Here is a 22,122-nt window from a genome sequence, read left to right as displayed (position 1 = left end):
CATGAAACCCGTCCAACTATCAAGTATTGAAGTTTGAACAAAGAATTAATTTTAGAAAGTTCCAAAATTTGGAAAAACAAAGGGAAAGCATTTTTAGAAAATTGGAAGAAATTGAAGATTGAGTTTGAATCATGAACTCAAATCAAAATGGAAACTTTCTCAAGGAATTAAACTCAAATTAGAAACAAAAATAGAACTTTCCCATGTGACTGAATTCAACTAAAAATGAAATTAGAAACTTTCTTAAGAGACTGAACTCAAAAAATAAACAAGACATGTCTAGGTTAGAAACTTTCTTAAGAAACACATCTAGTTCAAATTTGGAAGGATTGATTGGGTTTCTAATTGCGAGGTTCAAACTCTTTAAGAATGAATCATTCATTCATTTCTTTCATTTCAACAATTTGAGTTTGGAAAGCAAGACACTTGAAGAGAAGATTATTTCAGAGCTTCAAGAACATATCAGGGATTTTGCTAAGGCATTTACAAGAGGGAGAAATGAAGATTTTCACACCAAACATCCTTTCTATTCATTTCTTCCCTAAATTTTGAAGGTGACAGAGGTATTCAAAGCAGATTTATTGAGTTTTCAATCTACTTTTTGAGGTTTTGGATGGAGTTTTCAGGGATTTAGCCTGATTTTCACATATTTTCTAGGATTCGAATCTGATTTCAACATTCATTTCATAGATTTTGGGATTAAGTTGTTCGTTTTTAAAGTAATCAAAGACAAATTTCACTCCCAAACCTTCAAATCAGATTGAGTTTTCAAGGATTTCTAAAATTCCTAAGTGTTTGCAGCTTGTTGAAAGCTAAAAAGTGTTGAGGAAGTGGAAAATCAGAGCACTCTGCCATCAAACCTTCAAAATTTACACTCAAATATTGAACCTTAACTTAACTTCTTTTGGTTTTGCAAATCATAAACGGCAGCTAAAGGTGGGATCATCGCAGAAAACACAAATGGAGTTTCAAGTCAAATTTAGAATTGAAGACAAGTCCACAAGCGAGGTTCGTCCGAGCATAAAGATGGTCAAAATTTGGCTATGTATGGGAAAAACTATTTCATAGGAAAAATTCCAAATTCCTCTATTATGGCGAAGGCATAGAAGAATTCTTCCCCAAATTCAAGATATCAAGAAGAAAGTCCTCAGGCTTGATGAAAAGAATTTCAGACTTCTTGGGAAATTTCATCTACAATCCCAAACCTATTGGAGCAATCAAGACAACTTCTTGAAGGATTTCATCTCCTGAAGAATTAAGCACCCAATCATAATCAAATGATGACAAACAAATTTCCATACTTGGATGATTTCTTCGCACAAATTGGAGAATTCAGAGAGGACATCCAACACACTGAGGTGGCGCCTCATCATCTTCCAGCCAATCAGATTGTTCCAAGTCAACATGTCCAGGTTCAATGAACCTGACTTATCCACAGAAGATTCTAGAGGGCACACTTCACAATGCAACAACCTTCTATTTTCATTGTTGGTTCATATTTAGCAAGGAGGACAAGTGTCCCCAAATGTAATTTTCTCATTGGTCGAAGGGTAGTTAATTTTAGGAAACTCTAATTAGGGTTTTATCTTTTAATCTAGGCCCTTGATCAATGTTCGATCTCAGCCATTCAAAAAGTTTGGACTCCTATGTAAGGTTGTCTCCTCTCATTTGAAGAGTGGTGAAGTTTTTGAAACATTGCTACGAGGTCATTTCTAGATAATGCATTACTTGTGTGCTTTCTCTTGAGGCTTTGTAATCTCTTTTATCTGAATGATTGGCAAGATTTTCAATTTTTTCAACACAATAGTTTAGATTTTATTTCATGTTGTTAGATTGAATGCAAGATTTGATAAGTATTGATTTGTGGTGTTTCTCCGCTCATACTTCTGGTGAATGGATGATTTTCATTCACTGTGCAAAGTTAGTCTACGTTTTCCATTTTGTGTATGTTTAACTTCCGATCATAAGCACATCCCTTGAAGATTGCACCCACTTTGTGTAGTTGTCCTAAGTGAATCAATACCATCTCTTGAATTCATAGGAATAGACTAAAACTTCTAAACCCTAGTCTCCTTTTCAGTTTTTCCATGATCCAAGACCTGATGATAGAGTTTCATTGTCTAAACTTTCATTGTGAATCGAACAACAATCCAAACTTAAGTCCCTTTGTGTATTACCAGCATTCAAGAGAGAATAAATTATCTTTGGGTACTTTAATCTAATGTTTGGTAGATGATAAAACAAACACCAACATGGCCCACTTGAATGATGCAAATTTATCTTTCTGTTTTGGGGGCCAAAATGAATGACACAATTTTATCTTTCCTTTGGGGACTTGGGCCAACTTGGTGGATGAATGTGCTAGAGCCTAAATCTAATCATCACGAAATTACTGAAATTAACTTCACGATTTTTCTGCCTGGGACAAAATCCTCAGGTGGCATCCTACAGGTAGGATGATACCCCTGCCTGATCATCTATTTATAGCGATAGTTTATTCCCCTGCTATCCACTTATGTAATCAGCATGGCATCCTACAAATGTATGTCAGTGGACTGCCCAGCATGACTTCACAGTTCCTAGATCAGAAGAAGTGAAGCAGTTCATAAAGAGTGATCCTCATCATCATCACGGGAAAGATAGGGCATAACTCAGTTCTGCTACCTGGGTAAACAGCAAGACTATTTGTAGCACCATAGCAGTCCCGTGGATGCATTTTTTCCGAGGTGCATCATCATTTGTTGACCTCCAGGTCACATTAAGCGGCAGCCTCTGGAATCTAATAAAAGTCAGGTTTGATATCCTGAACAAACACTATTGTATCTGCGTGATTGGAGCCTGTAAGTCGTCTATAGTCTGAGATAATTTATTTGTGTGATTCGATTAAGGTGCTTGAACAGACTTCTGGAATGGCAATTTTAATGAGCACTATGCTGATGTTATTCTGAAACTATTGAAATGATTGTTGTCTGAACCTATAACAGTCTGATATTATTATCATGAGCCTTATATTTACTGCTTTATATTTTGTTATCAGTTTGGGCAGTAACGGTATAAAATAGAAGAATTAAAATCTGTAGAACTCGAGATCTTTACAAAAGACATACCTTAACCCACCCCATTCACGCCAACACCCAATGAAACACGGCCAAGAGAAGACAATAATATGGTCATTGAAAAAGAATCGCTAGGAAAAGGTTTTCTGCCAGAGTTTAACATCTTCAGGAAACTCATGAGTACCAAAGCATAAGCGAGCTCATAGATGACAGCAGCAAGATGGTTCCAAAAGCAGATGTTAAGAACCTGTTTGATGCCTCTTCAAGTATCATCAATTCTGGTCAAGATATGATAAGCACCTATGCTTCAGAATTAGTCCCCTATCATTTCCATGCTTAAAGAAAGGTAGTGTACTAATCTTTTGTCCTCCAAAAGACTCAACCACTTTACTTTGCAAATTGGTCAAAGGACAAGCTTATTTATGTTACTAAACTTCACTACTTAGTCAAAAATATCATATACCAAATTTCCTATACATGCAAAAATCTCAAAAATATCATATATACCAAATTTCCCATACATAGATATTTTCATCAATGACATCCAACTTATCCAGGTAACTTACAAAATCTTCAAACCCCTACAAATTCTTAGTAGAATAAGACTTCAAGAATTTCATAACCCTTAATTTTTTAATACAAGTGTGAAATCTAAATTAACTCCATCTGTAACCAACTGGGGTAGATAGTTTCACCACTGAAGCAAATTGCTATAGATATATTGATAACAATTTTTGAGCTCTCAAAACCTTGCCTAAACTTGATTTTTGGAAAGGAGATTTTAGAGTGGATTTTTGGAGAAATTTTGTTAGTAGTCTTGCATTGGATTAGGAATTGGCAAATTGTTCGTGCTGCTTAAAAATTGTGCTCTCATTTGGTATGCAAAGAATATTCACAAGTGTAAGGTATAAATTTTAAAGAAACATTTGCTTCGCTTGCAAGGATGGAGGCTATCAGGATATACTTCTTGCCTTTGCAGCTCATAATAACTTTAAGGTATATTAAGAGTTGATCCTTAAATCTATAGGAATTTTGGTTGGATGAAACTATATTTTCTTTTCTATTTCTTCGGTTGTGAGAATGAACGCTTTTGTTGAAAGATGAAGTGTGTGAGATGCACACAATTGCGGATTAGCTTGGATTTCTTAATAAAGCTTTTTGTTAACCAGACTATTCTATTCAACATGTTCTTATGGACTTGTAATCATGCAAATCAACAAATACAATACAATACAATACAGAAAAAAGAGATTATCTGCGTTGATGCTTTTGACCCTAACTCAAAGCAAACAATTTCTAATACTTTTCATTATAAAACCTCACTCAGAAAATTAGAATTCTCAGAAGCCTGCTACTGCTTTGATGCTCAAGGCCTCAACTCAAATCCACACATACTCTCGTACACTTTTATAATAAAACCTCACTAAGAATTCTTCTTTTGAACATCAATAAATGCAAAATGACCCATTATAGTACAAAACCAGCCTTAGCCAGTAATTAAGAATTCCCAATAGGGCCTTGGAAAAGAATTTAGATTTTCTAAAAAATACAATTTTGAAAAAACTACAGTGCCATAGAAACACTGGTATTAATAATAACCATGGTTTATGTAATGAGTTGAATCAGCTCTTCCCCTTCCTGAATTGGGTGCATATCGTCCATTATTAGATGATGCATATCGAGTGGCTTGAAATGCATGACTAGGACCATGCCCTCTTCCAATTCCCTGCGACTCCAATGACACTGGGTGCCGATCCAGCCCATTAGCATATGGTTGCTGATAATATTGCTGTGCAGTAACATTTCTGTTTGGATACTGTTGGCGACCATTATCTTCTACCAGACCTCTCTGATTTGGATAAGCATTTATTCTACCATGTGTTGCCAGATAATTAGCTTGACTATGACCATCACCAACTGAGACATTTGACCCACCATAGTTAGTAACTGGAACCAACCGTGAGCTAGAATAATTATTCACTGGTACAAAAGGCCTTGAAAGCTGTTCTGCTCTCTGATTACTCTGATGATATGTCCTGTGACCATCTTGATTGATGAAACTTGAATTCCCATTTCGCACAGTTGGGACAGACCTGGGGCTCAAATGATTATCCATTGGTAGAGCAGGTATTACATGCTGACCACTTCTATAACTATTTGGGACAGACCTGGGGCTCAAATGATCATCCATTGGTACAGCAGGTATTGCATGTTGACCATTCCTATAACTATTCTGATGAAAATTCATGCTGCCATTATACATTTGACCATTAGAAACCTGAGAACGAGAAGAAGCAAAACCTCGTTCATACCCTTGAGGACCAGCTGGGGTGGACCTTGAATTCATCCAATGACTTGAACTCTCATGGGGTGAGAAAGATCTTTCTGAGTCATTATTCCGCAGCTGTAGACTGTTGGCAAGAAGACGATGAGCTGCCGCTCCAAGATGAGGCCCTGATATAGCTCCACGAACAGGTGCCCTGAGAAAACAGAAGATTGGATAAGTATAATTCAACAGAGCTTGTAGCATGATATATAGCCAAAGAGCATATTATTACCTTTCTTGGAAGCGACTTCTGTCAAAATTTTCTTCATGCCACAAACCTGATTGACTCTTCACATCCTGCTCATTCACAGTCTGCCAGACGATACAGAAAAAAAGACATGTAATAAACATTAAATATATTTAATAATGAAATTGAGAAGCAACTAATTTTGGAAATGTTAAAAGAGAATTTATGTTATTAATTCAATCAATTAGTGGTTTACTAGAGGAAATTGCAGAGATAAACTCTTCCAAGCATCTAAACCATCCTACTGACCTTCTTGGGCATGACAACACCATCAGGTAGTCTTGTTATATGCTTGTGTGGTTGAGGGCACTTGTAAATAACTGACCTGCATTATGTTTTATTTAAAGAATCAAAATAACGCTGTATCTCCAAACAAGCAGTTATGGACCTTTAAATAAAAATTACTTACAGCACTTGATTGTTTATGATATTTTCCATCTCCTGAATAGGCGAAGTGAAAATTGGGGGACAAGCATCCCCATTACACAGAGAAAAATATCCATTCAATCCACCGCTGCAATGGCTTTCACAGATTAGAGAAATGTAACAACTCAAAAATAAATTTTCTATCTAATTTCATTTGATACCAACATCTCACATTGAGACAACAAGATGTGTGCCATCTTTCAACTGATACAGCAAAAACAAGGAAAACAAACAGAAAATTTTGAAAAATGCATCAAATGTATTCATTTATTGGTACAAAAAAACTGTTTGCAACTCTATTGGCAATAAATCAGCATTTCATGTCATAGCGCTTTGAATTTAGACTGATGGAACTTGGCTAAGCTACTAGATAGTGTCGAAGCAGATTACCCATACAGCAATACCTCTGGGACTAGTTGGAGCTTGAAATAAAGTGTATTGCATGCATGTGTAGGAACTTACTAAAAATAGAACAGTAATGCCACACTACTTTGACATACCTTGCATCAGGATCAACCATTTCCTTGATGTTAGCTCTCTCCTCGCCCATAAGATGCCTGTAACGGTCATAAAAAGAAAAAATAGATGGGGCTAAACGGTGACTTATAGTCACAAAAAGCAAGTCAAACCTAACCATATTTCTTAGTTTCTCTTCTTCCTGCCACCAAAAACCAATAAGTATTTTAGCATAATATCATATCAAATCATGGATGGGTGAAAATATCATTTTTTAGTGTAAACTAACTATGAAGCTGGAATAGAATCAATACCGTTAATGTGCCTTCAACCTTGCTGATTTCTGCAAGAAGACGGTCCTCATCAATGAAAGGCAATTTAGCAACACCCTGTACAAAAAATGTTAATTTTAACTCCAAACATACTGGCTACAAGCATCTATATTGGTATAATTCAAACAGACGATTCAAAAAGATCTCAAACACAAAAGGATAATCTTAGCCTATGTACAGCATGCAGATTAATTTAATGAATACCTGCCATGCATAGCGCTTTCCATTCATGTCGACTTCAAAATCTGTCACCCAAAAAAACTATGTTTGTCAATGACCAAAGATTGTAAACCTCTGCAAGCAAAAGTTTAAATAATGAACAAAAAAAGTAGTCTAGACTTGAAACATAGAAGCAATTCTGACCAACAGGATAAAAGTCGATTATAGGCGATTTTGGATCAGTCATTAGTTGCCTGTACTGCTGAGGAAGTGCATTTGAGCTTCAGAAGCAACAATGAGTCAGGCACTATATTTTAGGAAAAGAAAAACAAGAAAACATTGCAATTGCTTTTGAAAGTAATTTTACCTTGCAGCTGGAAGGACTCCCATTAACTGATTGAGTGGCTTGAATGGGTTTCCAAGATGAAAGTCAATCTTTAACTGATCGAGGTCTTTGAGATCAGAGGCAAAGGGAGCATAGTGGTATGGATAATACCTAATAAAACAAAGACAGAAATCCATTTAGATATAAAATTTGCTTACAGTGCAGAGTTATTTGTTTTTGCACAAGTTCAGCATGCACTAGGCTCAGATGCACTTTCAATATATCATTTTCAGACTAACTGGTGCGAGAATTCCAGAACAAATGCACAAAACATCTACCCATCAGTTATTCTCTTCTCATTTCCTATTAATCCATTACTTAGATTAGTACAAATCCGTAATTTATAAACCAAATTAGCTTATTTCAAAAAATAAAAAAATTTACTTATAATTAGAGGTACATAACTACGAAATGAAAAAATCTAAAAAAAGCCATAGGCAGGACACAAAACAAAAGCTTAAAATTATACAACAACCACCCAAACTTTTCATCAACCTCGCAGAATGCAGTCTTGGCTTATAAAGTTTCAAACAGAAACATTGTAGTAAGGGTCTTAATTGTCACCCTGGGTGAGAAAAGGCAGAAACACAACTATCACAGTTGTACAGGCACACTCTACCATGACAAAAGTGTAATGCAACTCCAACTAAAATTATTTTTGAGAATGTTTTTGGGGCCATGTATAAACATATCGACATTCTAAAAAAGCAGATGTATAGGAGTCTTCATAGGTTGAGCCATATCAAGTTACACTAGTATTTCTCAAAACTAAGACTCACCATTGCCATGAGCACACTCCTTGATAATAATATCGCATCACCCAGCAAAGCCCTTCTGTATATTTCCTAACCTGTCATGGAAAAATAGTCAAACAAACCTTCACATTGCAATAAAGCCTGATGCAAAAAAGAAACCTCTACATGCATGTCATTAAAGTCCAACAAAAAGTATAACAGAAACTAATGATAAAACAATGATAAATGTGCAGCATGCCACTAGCCATAAATACCCAGTAAGAACACTCTAATCTTTTCTTAGTATCTGTAAGCAGAGAAGGAACTCACAACATCTTTCACAAGTTGCTCTCGAGCTTCTTCTGTATGTACTTCAAATTTTCCAGCATAGTATCTTTCCTTCCAGCCAATCTCTCCTAGTTTAACCTGCACAAAAGCAAAGCTGTAATTTTGAATTTCTATTATTTCCAGAGACTATTGATCTCATTATCAATCTTTTGTTCTAGTAAGATATACTATCTCACTATCATTTTGTTTTATAGCATGAAAGATGCTCCAGACCACTACAATCAGAAAACACACTCTTCAATTATTTCTTACGGAATAAGAGTTCTAGTAAAGTTGAAAGCTACTTCCTACATCAACAAACGAGCCTGAAATTCAAAGGGATTCCAAGCTACTACTCCTCAGAACAAAGATTAACTGGATATCTGGAAAAAAGGCAAGAAACTAAATGCTTATGCCACTGCTGTTTAACCACTTATTCCACATATCACTGATGAGAACATCAGATAATGGAAAAGAGACTTTGCAGTCAGAAACAGCAACATTTTACTTCAAGGCAAACCTTTGATAATTTGATTTTGAATCCTATAGCAACGGTAGATAATTCAGTGTTTGGATCCCAACGCAGTCCTATTAAACTTTAAGAATATAGCTTGTAGTAGAATAAAAAAGTGTCCATCAGTATGATAAGGAGAAAGTTGTTATACCAAGCAAAACATATTGCAGATAGCAAATCAGTATCTGAGAAACGCCAACAATAGGAAGAATGAGAAATGCAAAGTAAAAGATGAACCAATAAAGATGTTCATATCACCAAGAGTTCCTAGGGCATCAAGGCTAATAATTTCCATAAATTAAGGAGAGTGCAAATTTGGAATGAGAATGTAAGGTCTGGAAATTCAAATCAGAGGAAACTCTAACAAAAGGTGTGCTCCCAGCATTTATGATGGATTTAGTTTCCCTTTCTAATACATAAGGACAGAACGCAGGAGTGGACTGCACATAACGTACTGCCAACTCAAATTAAGATCGAAGACATGATAGAAAGGCAACAGACAATGTGTGCTCCCAGCATTTATTGATGGATTTAGTTTCCCTCTCCAATACATAAGGACAGAACACAGGAGTGGACTGCACATAACATACTGCCAACTCAAATTAAGATCGAACACATGATAGAAAGGCAACAGACAATACTGATCTCAGCTCCACAATGTATCCGTATATGATTTCATCACTGTCCCAATCCAAAATATTATCTTTTGCACATTATTATAAAAAATTGTGATTTCAAGTAATCTACTAATCTCTTAGGGAACCGATAGTTTTAGCACAACATCTAAGATCATAAATCTTAAATTTAGTAACGGATGACTATATAACACACAGGCTTCACTATTCATTATCTCACTTATTCAAGAAAATTTATTATTAAATAACAGAACTTACAGAAAATTCTAAGCAAGCTTCTACAACAAATAATTCTCTTTACAAACCTTGTCAGCTTCTGTTTTATCACAATTAAAAAGGTCTGACTTCTCACGTATCACATTTTTCAGTTTAAATTTCAGTTCTTCCTCATTCTCTTGTTTCTGTTGTTCCTGAAAGAAAATGCCAAATATAAGAACACAAAATAACTTTAACATGAGATGGTATTGCAAAAAACTGAACTCCACTACAATTATCAATGGAACTCTGGATTTATCTGACAATTTATGAAAAACAATTAACAAATAGTTCTTGTTTTTTAGTTCTAAATGTATATCCCTAGGTATAAGCTTCATTCCTAGAACCATTTGGGATGAAGTTCAAGTACATCTGTCCAAAAATACAAATGATTAAACAGTGGTTGAGAATTGCATTACAAATGACATGGATTTTGAAGAATATTTGAGCACTAACCTTTGCGGCTTCATCAGCAATTTCCTTTTCAACATTGACAATTGCTGCTGCAATACTTGCATCTTGTTCATTCACTCTCCTAAGCTTTGCAGGCCTCTTAGATACATCTGACTGATATGGAGAACGCTGAGAAGGGCCAGCTAGGCGAGAGTCCTTATATGGAATGATTGGAATTATGGACTCAGGATCAACATTGGGTCTCATATTATCTCCATTATTCATCTTACCCTTTGTGCGCTTTCGTCTATCCATTTGTTTCTGCAATTGAAAAAAAACAAAAATAGATCGGACTTTTTAGTGCATATAATTTATAAAACATTATTTAGAAGTATTTCAACACATTATAAATAGAGATCAAACAGTAGACAGTTCCATTGAGTATAAACACAGTATATATATTATCCTATCTAAGGTGCTACCCTTGACCGAGATCCAACCCTTCAGAAAATAAATCAAATTTACATGAATAACGAAACAAAGATTAAATAAATTGTGGTTGTGCTAGTAGAAATGATGGCATACCAGCATCTCCTTTTTGTGATATTTGATAACATGATAATTATTAATTCATTTGATTGGTTATACACAAATAATATATCCTATCTAGACACCATCACATATTCTTTGGTCTTCGGGGCACCACAACATGAACTCCCTAGAGCTATATCATTCTCAAAATGTATAATTTATTTTGAAATAACACAAACAAAGAAAAGCTAACCAACATGTCCAGATTAGTTTATTGAATAAATAAACTCCTATTCATCATCTTGTCCATAGAATAATTTATGCAAGAACTCACAATCATCAATAGAAAGCACTTTAAACTACTATGCTCAGCAGCCACAGTTCAATTAAGAATGAAGTCTATTATGGCATATAGATGGCATCATCACATATGGCACAGTTAATTTCAGTATATAGATACACAAATGTAAAATGTTTCTCTATCTCAAGTTTGTACACAGAAAGCTATCAACTAAACATGTCTGTGAATGGCAATTCCTATAAGGTATCTTGTCATTATGTGCAATTAGTTATGACTGAATACTTAACAATAAAAAGAAATATGTCTTCAGCAAATGAAGGTAAAAAACATGACTAAATTAATACTTCATAGAGTCAGCAGAAAAGATTGCAGATACCTGATGTATATAAGATCGTTTTTTGAATATCTTGTCCTCATGTGATCCAACTGCCTGAATAAAATGCTCAACCCTGTCCAAACTGACCTGAGCATAGAAATGTTGCAAGTGTTTTAGGATAGTATAAACTACAATCAAACAAAAAAGAAATAACTTTATAAAACACAACAAAGGAAACCCTAAATAGTTCTTTGAAAATCACTGTGTTGATGTATAGATAATAGAGATAACTCTCTATTTAGACCATATGACCATTCACATATGATCAAATGTCAAGCATTTACGAAACATACATGAACTAAAGCTAAGTACAAAAGAATGATGTGTGGATCAAAACATTAATTCCCCCTCATGGTATAACTTAACTAGATTTATTTCAAGTATGCAAATAGTCTGCTAAAATCCTGTCACGAGTTTAGCATACTGCAGATATGTCCGAAGTCGATACTTAAAGGCAAGCAAGTCATCATAATAAATATGAACTACCGTTTCCCACAATTGGGGTCAAATGCAAAGTTCTTATAAGTAGGGTTGCCATCATCTCTCTCAAAAGTGTGGTGGTAGTACAATAAAGAATCAAATAATATTAATGAAAACACAAAAATTATAGGTTCATTAAAATAATGATTGTTTTTATCTTTGTCCCAGGTTGATTGAGACTCAGATGCTATAAATAGAAATCATTAATAAAGCCATTCTGACACACCATTAAGTCCAGCAGTACTTTCAAATTGCAATTATGAAGAAACTCACAGACTCACATAGCTAAAAAAAAAATTAAACATTGAAAACTAGAAAAAAGGCAATCAATGAAACAGTTACCTCGCCTGCATCTGTCAAATAGCCACCCATTGCCGAGAACTCTTTCTTGTACACAGCCATAAGCAAGTTAATTGCACCCTGCACACAAGAAACAGTTATAAGCACTTCGTAATTCAGGTTATCAGGAAGAGAAAAGGACCTAATTATGTTTATACAATATAAGATATCAAAATTGAGTTTTAACTTTTAATAAATTAGATAGGTTTTCATTTTTTTCTGTTTGAAAGGAATAATGATGTATAAAACGTAAGCAAAAACTAAATAACGAACCAGTACATTTGCATGCATAAATGTTGTAAAGCAAAAATAATCTTCTTAACTGAAAAATCATGAAAATTTTGTAAAAACTAAGCACTTGAATCCATTTTTGGGGGATGATAGTGGTAGCTGGGTAGGGGCTGGGGGTATATTTAAAACCCTGCTCCACCTCAATAAAGAGATATCATATTGGCAAATCAAGGTAAGTTTATCTCAGAGGATGAAGCTACAATTGAGCTTCATAATCTTGACACTTTATGGCTGGCCTACTTCAATAAGTCCAGTTACATTGCCTGAAATAATGCAATATAACCTGTCATGATTTAAGAACAAGGGTGGAGGTTTGTGATGCAACGTTGCAAGGCTTGGGAAACTGGATGAGTGAAACTAAGATATTGATATAGAAGTCGACAAAGCAGATTTTATACTTCCAAATCCAATAAATGGTCAACTATTAATGGGGATGTGTGGTATTCAAAATCAATAATCATAAGTAAACCAAAGACTTGAGATGGCCCATAGAGTGAATCAGGTGAACAGCATTTTTAACAAGTTCGCAGAAATAATAAGGATGACCAATGTATGAGCAAAAAATGTCAATTATGTTTTTTCAATAATTATGACCCATGCATTAGCTGGGGTTGCCTATGAAGGAATAGCGTGAGTAGTTAAGGAAAGATACTAGAAGAGAAGTGGAGGGCAATGTCAATAGAAGAGTAAACAGGCAGTGCTAGAGTACACTGAGATTCTTGTAGTTAGCCACTTCTCAATGCTGCAGTAAGTTTCACCAGAGCAGGTAGCATATTCCTGCAGTAAGTTTCACCAGAGCAGGTAGCATATTCCTGCAGTAAGTTTCACCAGAGCAGGTAGCATATTCATCCTAACTATTTGCATAGCCACAGACTACAATCAGTATGATGTCTTTTGTAAAAACTGGAAAACTTATTTCTTGGTAAATGCAGCCCCTTTGCCTCTACGATCTATATACTTTCTATATTTGTATGGAGATGTCTTTCATGTAAGATCATACCCCAGTTCATCTACTCCGGGCCACTTTATTAAGCCATGTTTGTGCTGGCTTTCTGTTACATCTTATCGAAAATCAGAGAATCTGTGTTACTTTACTTTTTATGAACAGAATCTTCCTGAAACAGTGATCAGTTATTCATGCAACTAACATCTATTCTTTCTAAAATAAAATGTAAAAGCTTATTTGTTATAGAAGGGAAAATGTTTTAAAAAAGCTAAACAGAATAACAGAGTAAATCTTTCAGATTACAATCATTACAAACCTCACGAATTTCCAATGTAGGCATGTGTGGAAGGAAATCATTGCCAACGAAGAAACACATGAAGACAAAGTCATCCACAAGCCGTTCAAAGTCAACCTGGAATGGAGGGTTTGGAATCCTCATGTCATACTCTAAATACTCACGCAAAGTCCATATGTGAAGAAACTGCCAAACATTCAAGACATCAAAATAAACATCAGAATAGTAAACATTAAAAACAACACTAATTACTCATATAGAAGTTATACTCGATAAAAGGAGCACTAATGTTTACAAGTGAAAAAAGGACCTGTGTTTGCATAAAAGGGTAGCTTCAATCTCAATCTGATATCAAAGAGTTTGACTAACCTGATAGGGCTTTTTAGGAATAATATTCTGTTCACCACCCTTCTCATCAAAGTCACCATGCTTTCTTTTTGGCTTACCTTCACATGCAGCTGCCAAGTGACCCATCTGACCACATATAAAGCATTTGTCTTCTTGTCCAGGCATAAACACAACCTGAGCTTCCAGGGAGAGAAAAAGGAATCATATCATAATCATAAAAAATAAAACTGTCACTTGATGTCATTTGCAACATTCATTTAAGGATAATTGTCATTGCAATATGGAAGCACTTTTTCAGTAAAGATTGTAGATGAAGAGATAAACACCCCCCTTAGGCAGCACAACCATTAAAGATAACAGCGAACAAAATACAAAATAGGCATAATCGCTTGAATTAAACTTATTTATCATATTATCAAATATAGCTTGGCGCCTGGTCATTAATTGATTGTCAAGCATTTTTAATTTGTCGATTGTCATTCGAGTGTTATAAGAAGTACATAACAGTAAAGAATAGCAATAGCTTAGAAAAAAAATGTAGAGAATCAAGTACTGACCTCTCTTAAAATTGAGAAATGGATCTCATGAGTAGCGAGTCCTAACATGATTAGGTCAGCATCCTGTAGTAATCCAAATGAAAACATTCAAAAATTCCAAAGCAATAAAAAAAGTCGGTACATGAAAATACTTGATTTGAAATCCAAACTAGCCATTAAAATGTTTATCACTTGGTATCATAAGAAAGGACATACCAACCCATACAGGCAATGTCGAGTATTTGGATCAAAACCTGCCAGGTTTCTTTGATCACGAATGTATGACATGATTTTATGCTCACCTTCACCCGGAACATTTGCATCAGACAGGATGACCTTCAATGGTTGACTCGGAGATGATTAGAATGAAGAAACATTCAAAAATTATGTACAAAAAAGTTCAAACACAAGCAAAACAAAGCAATATACTGCAAAGTTCTCTTCAAAAGGTCCAGAAAAATATTAAGAGATTAAATATTGTGCCTATTTATAAAATTAGTGAATATAAATTAAATGATCATTATTAGACATACCTTGACTTTTCGCCAACCAGGATCATAATTTAATCTCAAGTGTATATAATATTGAAGGGCAACAGATAATGTAGCCATAAATTGTGTCCCCGGAGTGATAACATTTGAGTCACATGTATCAGACTTCTCTTTCAGGGGTATAATCTTACCCTCCGCTTCAAACTCTCTTCTTAATCTTTCCTCTTCTGCAGCCTGATCAATACAAGTAAAAAGTTGGAATTATCACTCTTGTGCTATATATTATGATTTTATGCTATGCATGAAGGAGGTGCTTTGCATGAATCAGTTTCAACTTCCAACACACTCACCGCATCAGCTGCATCTTTTGCAGCTCTGAAACGTCGTGAACGCTGTTGATTCATCTTAGCTCTTGGTGCAACACCATCTGCGACAGAAATAAAGTCTTCATTCTCTTGATAAAAGTTCATCTAAGCAAAATAATATATAAAATGTAAAATGGTACTAAAGTAAAACAATCAATATAAGAGAATATAGTCTCACACCATATGTATTCTGAGAAACTAACTTTTGGCTAAGAAATAATCAACAAAACCATGCCCAGCAATTTGAGTAACTACCACCTTTAGAACTATATAATCCAGAGCATGGTTACTAAGTTTGACAAATTCAATTTGCTTGACAGGTAAAAACCTTGGAAATGCAGAATTTTCAAAAGGAACCATAATCTGGAAAAAAAATTAACGGTGATAAAAAATATCTGAACTGAACTGGACAAATCTGTCCAGTCCTGTGAGCATTTGAACCATCTTTATAGAACAAGTTAGCTTCTCCATGCCTTTTCAAACAGAAATCCCTATTGCATAAATAACAAAACCATCTTAAACCTAAAAAAATTCCAATTATAATCAGTAACATTAAATATTTGCAAGAGTAAGAAACAATTTCTACTTAAATTTTAATAATCATCACCCAAAACTTCATCATATCAAAAGAAAAATTGCCAAAAGTGTTCCACATCACTGAAATACTCACCAATTGCCATGTACAAAAGCTTCCTGGGCCGTACCATCACAAAGAGCCGATCTATATAATCGAACATGGTCTTGAAGACTTCATCATAAGTTGTTGGTGAAGGCTGCAAACAACAATGACATTGCCAAAAGGTTGATTGTAAGGAATGCAGCCTCAACTTCAATGGTACAAACTCAAAAGTTAAGAAAAAATATCTTTTATTCATAAATGTGGCTACCAATTGATAATACAGATATGTATGTATGGAAAAAAGTTTCCACAATATAGTAGGTGCACATACATTTACACTTTCATCAAAACCAAATCCATCTAGCACACTTTGACTTACTTTGTGGTGCCTCTATAGGCCTTTAGGTTGTACCAAATATCAAGATGATGGTTGGAAATGGTAACCCAAAATCATAAGACCATATCCCCTCAAGCAACAAATGGTAAAGAAGCTATGGTGGAATTGAGAAATTGTCTAATTATAGGGAAACTAATTCAAAAGGAATATAAAATGGGTACTTATAAATTATGAAAACAAAAAGATGTCTAACAGGGATTGCAAAAGATAGGGAAAGAAAAAAAAAAATAGAGCACATTTACAAAGAAAACATTATGAAATAGTAGAATGGCCTTAATTAAATGGACTCCTTCAATGAAATCATGCAGTTGTCCAGTTGTTGGTAGACTATGTACATTGCAATAGTTTAGGTATGTGATATTTGGTCAAGGCCTGCACAACACAAAACCCAACTTTTCAACTTTGCTAGAACAATGCAATTTTTGGAGGAAAAAATTTGAAATTTTTTAAATTGTCTGTTTGGATTGTACATTAAGATGACTTATATGTCCACAGTGTGGACTATAGCACCTTATATAGATAACTAAATTGAAATAAATACGTCCATTGGTTTTATATTACAGGAGAGAAATAAATACAAACAATTTAGCCATTATAATTATTTAAATTTTGTACATGACTCAAATACATCAAATGTATTATTCCTAAACCCAAGGATACTATAATTTGAAGGGTGAAGGCTTCAGGCAGACTATGATGATTGGAATATAACCTCAAAAATTTTAGCATGAATTAAGGCTTTCTAGTGGCAACCACTTATCATTAAATTAGAGGAGGACCCTTAGCTTTACAAGTTATGTATTTATGTTTTTTACTTAGTACGCTGCAAAATTAAATACTTATAGAAAATTAATTGTTTGCAATCGCCTCTTTCTCATGATATAAACCCAATGGACATCTTATATTACTGGAGCTGTCTATATAAGGTCTTAAAGTCAACAATAAGATTCAGCCTGGTGATGGATTGCATAGTGGTACGGAACATTGATTTTAAAAACTTCACAGATTTTTCAATAAACTGCAGAGTACATTTTGGAAGGTGGAAGACCTTATCTAACTTAAATTATTGCTCGAATTTTACTCCATGGGCTTCACCTCATTTACCAAGCTTGGGAGTAAAAAGGTCACTTTGCCTATTGAGCTACACTATGAGAAAAAAAATCTTTGGAGTGATTTGAATACAGTAGCAACATTTGTACACATGCGTAGCCAATGCTACTGTATGTTGTTTACACATATTTTGAACACCATATCCATTTTTCATTTTATAAAAAATTAAAGAGGTACCTCTGACCTCCAGGAGCAAGAGATTTAAAAATAGATGTTTAAAGATACACTTCTATAAAAACAACAGATAAAAGAGGTGAAAGGCAGGAAACGATATGCAGGAGCGCAGATGGAACCTCTACCAAAAAAATAAACTTAATCGTCAGCCCTCTAAAAGCAGCAATATATGGGCATTAAAGATCCTCTGTCTCCGGGGACTGCTCATTTCTTTTGTCGTTAGTCCTATTATGCACTTACCGGCAACATCAAAATCCTTTGCCCTATATTCCCTCATATTTGATGTTTAAAATCTCTACGAATCCTGTAAATAAATTGTAGTCCATTACACAAGTTACACAATTTCTCAGTGACCAATTTCTCCTGTACCCAACTCTTCAGCTTTTGGTAGCAATCGTATAAAGAAGTTGTACAATCTATCATTTCAAAACAACATAAATTACCAAATAAACCAGTGAACATAAAACAAGTTTAATATTTCGAATCCCAACTCTCTGCACACTACACTCGATTCTCGAACAAGTATTATATCCTATCGTTGAATATATAAATATTACATACCTACTATATTTGTGGCATCAGAACACAAAACTCGCCAGATAAAACTACATATTTTTGACATCGGATCCAGAACAAATATATCGTTCAGAAATGTTTCCTTTTTGACAATGTGAGCTATGTTCATCCATTCAAGAAAACCCATCAAATAAAACGAACGAGAAGAAATTAATAAGACCTTAGAATAAATACCCGATCTTCAGGGTGAAAGCAGGGATGAATGATCCCATTCATGTCCAAGTATAGATTGTCGAACTCCATATTATTAGGGTTTGCCTTACTGCTATCAACTGGAACGGCGACACCATTGATTTCCATTTGCTCTTCTTCTACAACGTCCACCACGATCAACGGATATTTGTCCGCCAGCCATCTGTAAAATGCAGGGACACCCATTTCCTCCTCTCCCAAGAAAAAATTTTTAAATAATTGAGAAAACCTCTTCTGAGGGCAATTTATGAAATATATCCCTCCAAAGTTTTTAACAGAACCGACCAATTTCTTGGTTCTTAAATATGAATCGCCTTCTGCTACTTTAGTTGGAAGGCGCCGCGAATCTCAACCCAAAACAAGAAAAGAAAAAGAGTAAACAAAAATGTTTTTGAAACCCTAACATGAATGAATTGAGGAAAATGAATTCCCGTCCTTCATTGTAGTTAGCGTAATGGATATACTAACGTTTGCATTAATACTTAATGCTGATCAACATTATTTGTCTACCAAATAGCAAAATATCTGACCCCAGTAACTTGGGCCGGCCAAAAGCAAAAATATCTAGGGTATCCCTACACAATTCGGTGGCCCACAAGGTATCGTCTGACGGTTCACCTCATATGAATTGAATACAACAGAAATTGAAGATTTTTATCGTTTACCAGGGCAAAGATAGGTAGCAGATCTTCTTATTTTTGTTTTTCTATAGTGTTAGATTTTTTTTTTGTCATTCAATTTGATAATGATTTTTTTCCTTTCAATCATTTTTTCATCAAATTAAATTTAAAATTATTGATTAAATTATTTACATATATGATTTAGATGTCTTTGAAATTTTTACAAATATTTTTTCTTTTTCAATTGTTAGCAACACTTTTTTTTCTAATCATATTTCAGTTGGTGTTTTTCATTTACCTATTTCATACTAAAACAAGTGAATTTATTCTCAACTAGACAATAAAAAAATTTAATCTTTCAGATATTTTAACCTTTAAATGAGTTTTTTATTTATATTTCAGAGTGGGGGTAAATTTCTCAAGGTAATATGTATTCTTTCTCCATTTACATGCATTACTTGTGTGTTTATGTGGATTTAGTCGATTAAGATATGTGGATTTGGTCGATTAGGATTATAATATAGTTGGTGGTCACACCAGAGGGAGTCAATGGAAAAAAAATCTATCCACTTTGAGTATCAATATTAATAAAATTAATCTAAGATATAGTATTGTACTTGTGAAAATTGCATACCCACACACTTTTTCTATATGTTTAGGCACTTTTTCTATGTGTTTTAGGCTACTTTGATTGGAGTATTTTAAATGTAATAATAATTGTACAAGTGGCATTTTCTTTAATAAATTTAGTTCAAAACGTTATTAGATCTCAATCCTATCATCACACATTCTTAAAGATTTGGTATTGATCTTTAAGTCCTCCATTTATCACCTTGGATCGGATTTACAAATGTACAATTGAAATATGTTACTTTTGCAATCATAAATCTCAATGCTAGACTTTTAAATTTAAAATTGAAAATAGTTATTGTCGACGTCCTTCCACTAATCATTGTGAGTTGATATAATAAACTTTTTGTTTTGATTTGTGTACTTAATTGTTGTATTTAAGAATATCCATTTGCTCATTTTAAAATCACCTTGAAATCTATTAAGCACATCTAAAGTTCAGTTTGCAAGGGGAATAAAATGAATATAGTAACATTATCAAAGTATTTTATTAGCACACATCACTCTATTTGTATCATACGTTTGCTTGTAATCTTCAAAGAATTACTCAAAGCCATAAAATGAACTTGACTAAGGAGAACATAACCCTCAAAATTCAATAGATTCTCAAAGGTGCTCATAAACACCACCAACCCTTACATGGATTCTAAATATTAGAAGAATAAGGCAATTTTATCCCATGTTTTACCATCGCAATTTTAAACTTTTACACTACAAGTTTATATACACCTATCAAATTGCTTTCTCATAAATCATAACAGTACTTCAAGTCATCTATAAAGATTATTTGTATCATTCACTTGATAAAGTCAAATTTTAACAATGCCAACTACTCTAAATCACTCATGTTTCAAAAATGAACCTAGTAATTTTAAGTTATCAAAGATATTTGATAAGTCATAAGATGAGTTGCTATATGAAGTAAAAGTTATTTGAAGATCTTATGCAAGTACGAAGAGGTGGAAGTTGGCCAAGCTAATTGGCTTGGTATGGTGGTGGAGTTAATGTCGCATCGAGTGGAAATGAATGATTTTAAAAGCAAGGACAATGCATTTATGATAATTCGTTAATGAAAATGGAAATTGTCGGTGGTGAAGGACGAGGGTGTTGGGCTTGGTGGAGATGGGTTGATGGTTATATTTTTCTTTGTTGCCATTTTATTGTTTGTCTGTTGTGTTTGTGTTTATTGTCTACTTTAGAGGTTGGGTTGAAGTGTGAGCAAGGTAAGATTGCAAAGGTGATGATACTATGGTGTTTGGAGCAATGGAGGCGAGCTTTACATTGAAAACAAAGAAGAAACTAGTGCCTTTTGTGGGTAGGGTCATAGATAGACGACCGCATGGTCTTTTTTTGTTCAAGGATGAAAGATTGGTACAGGTGATGAAGTTAATTATTGGGGAGGAGATTGCACGTATAGGCTATAGGTATAGGACAAATATGGAGATATTCTCCCTAATTGCAACATGGGGTTTAGAGTTTGAGGATTCAATGGACATGGTGAAGAGGGTTTTGAGAGATCTAATATCAGAAAACTATCTTTTGGGCATGGATTCTATTTTTGAATGGGTTACCCCTGGAGTGGGAATTGATGTCTCTGAAGGTGTGGCTGAGCCAGTGAATTACATACCTTTTGTTTGATGGCAAGAAGATGAAATGAAGGCAAGATTCAAGGCTTTGGCAAGACGAGGCTGGGAGGCTTTAAAGACTTTTGCAGCGTTGATGAGAGTGGAAGTTGTGTTAAGGGCAAAGAATGAGATGACCAGGATGGAGGTGGGTCGAGATCTGAGGTCGAGGAAGAGAACAATGGACGCAATGCTTGCATTGTCCAGGTTTCAAGAAGGTTTTGATTCAAATAGTTGAATGCAATGTTTATTTTAGTGTTTCTTAGATATGCTAGTAGTCTTGATCTCTAGGGTTGTGAATATGTATTTCAATGTAAGTTTGAACTACGACTGTTATCGAGCAACTAACATGCTCGTTGTGATGTTTTTGGGGAGAATTTTGTGGGGGGGTTATTTTGTGGTACTTCCAGATTTCGATCAGGTGTGTGATCTATTTTATGGATGGCCAGGGTGGATGTGTAATGCTTATTGTTATCATATTTTCATAATATTCATAAAATATATTTATTACCGACCAAAAAAAAGGTTATTTGAAGATCATGGAAATTAAGCACCAAATGTGACGGTATGGCATATTTCAAGAATTTTAATTGTTCACGTATCAAAAAATTTATAATTTGCAAATGAGGTTATGGTGT

General features: G+C 34.5%; 1 protein-coding gene across 2 annotated transcripts; it reads right to left on the bottom strand.

Moving 5' to 3' along the window:
* Positions 1–4,336: 4,336 nt before the first annotated feature.
* LOC131031393 (5'-3' exoribonuclease 3) lies at positions 4,337–19,186 on the bottom strand. Of its 2 annotated transcripts, none has more exons than XM_057962508.2 (23): positions 18,595–19,186; positions 16,215–16,317; positions 15,530–15,606; positions 15,222–15,413; positions 14,905–15,024; positions 14,710–14,772; positions 14,174–14,326; positions 13,826–13,990; positions 12,276–12,353; positions 11,454–11,540; positions 10,309–10,566; positions 9,903–10,007; positions 8,452–8,547; positions 8,167–8,237; positions 7,370–7,498; positions 7,207–7,283; positions 7,048–7,088; positions 6,826–6,900; positions 6,556–6,713; positions 6,039–6,143; positions 5,879–5,954; positions 5,615–5,694; positions 4,337–5,536 (listed from the first exon to the last, which is right to left on the bottom strand). In XM_057962508.2, exons 1-23 carry the CDS (start codon positions 18,796–18,798, stop codon positions 4,645–4,647), a joined length of 3,405 nt encoding a protein of 1,134 aa, XP_057818491.2. In that variant the 5' UTR covers positions 18,799–19,186; the 3' UTR covers positions 4,337–4,644. The 2 variants fall into 2 exon arrangements, with proteins under 2 accessions (XP_057818491.2, XP_057818492.2); XM_057962509.2 differs by having other exon boundaries at positions 18,581–18,719.
* Between the last annotated feature and the right edge of the window lie 2,936 nt (positions 19,187–22,122).

The sequence above is a fragment of the Cryptomeria japonica genome, chromosome 9 (genome assembly GCF_030272615.1).
Source record: "Cryptomeria japonica chromosome 9, Sugi_1.0, whole genome shotgun sequence".
Lineage (NCBI taxonomy): Eukaryota > Viridiplantae > Streptophyta > Pinopsida > Cupressales > Cupressaceae > Cryptomeria > Cryptomeria japonica.
This window is presented reverse-complemented; position numbering and strand designations above follow the sequence as displayed.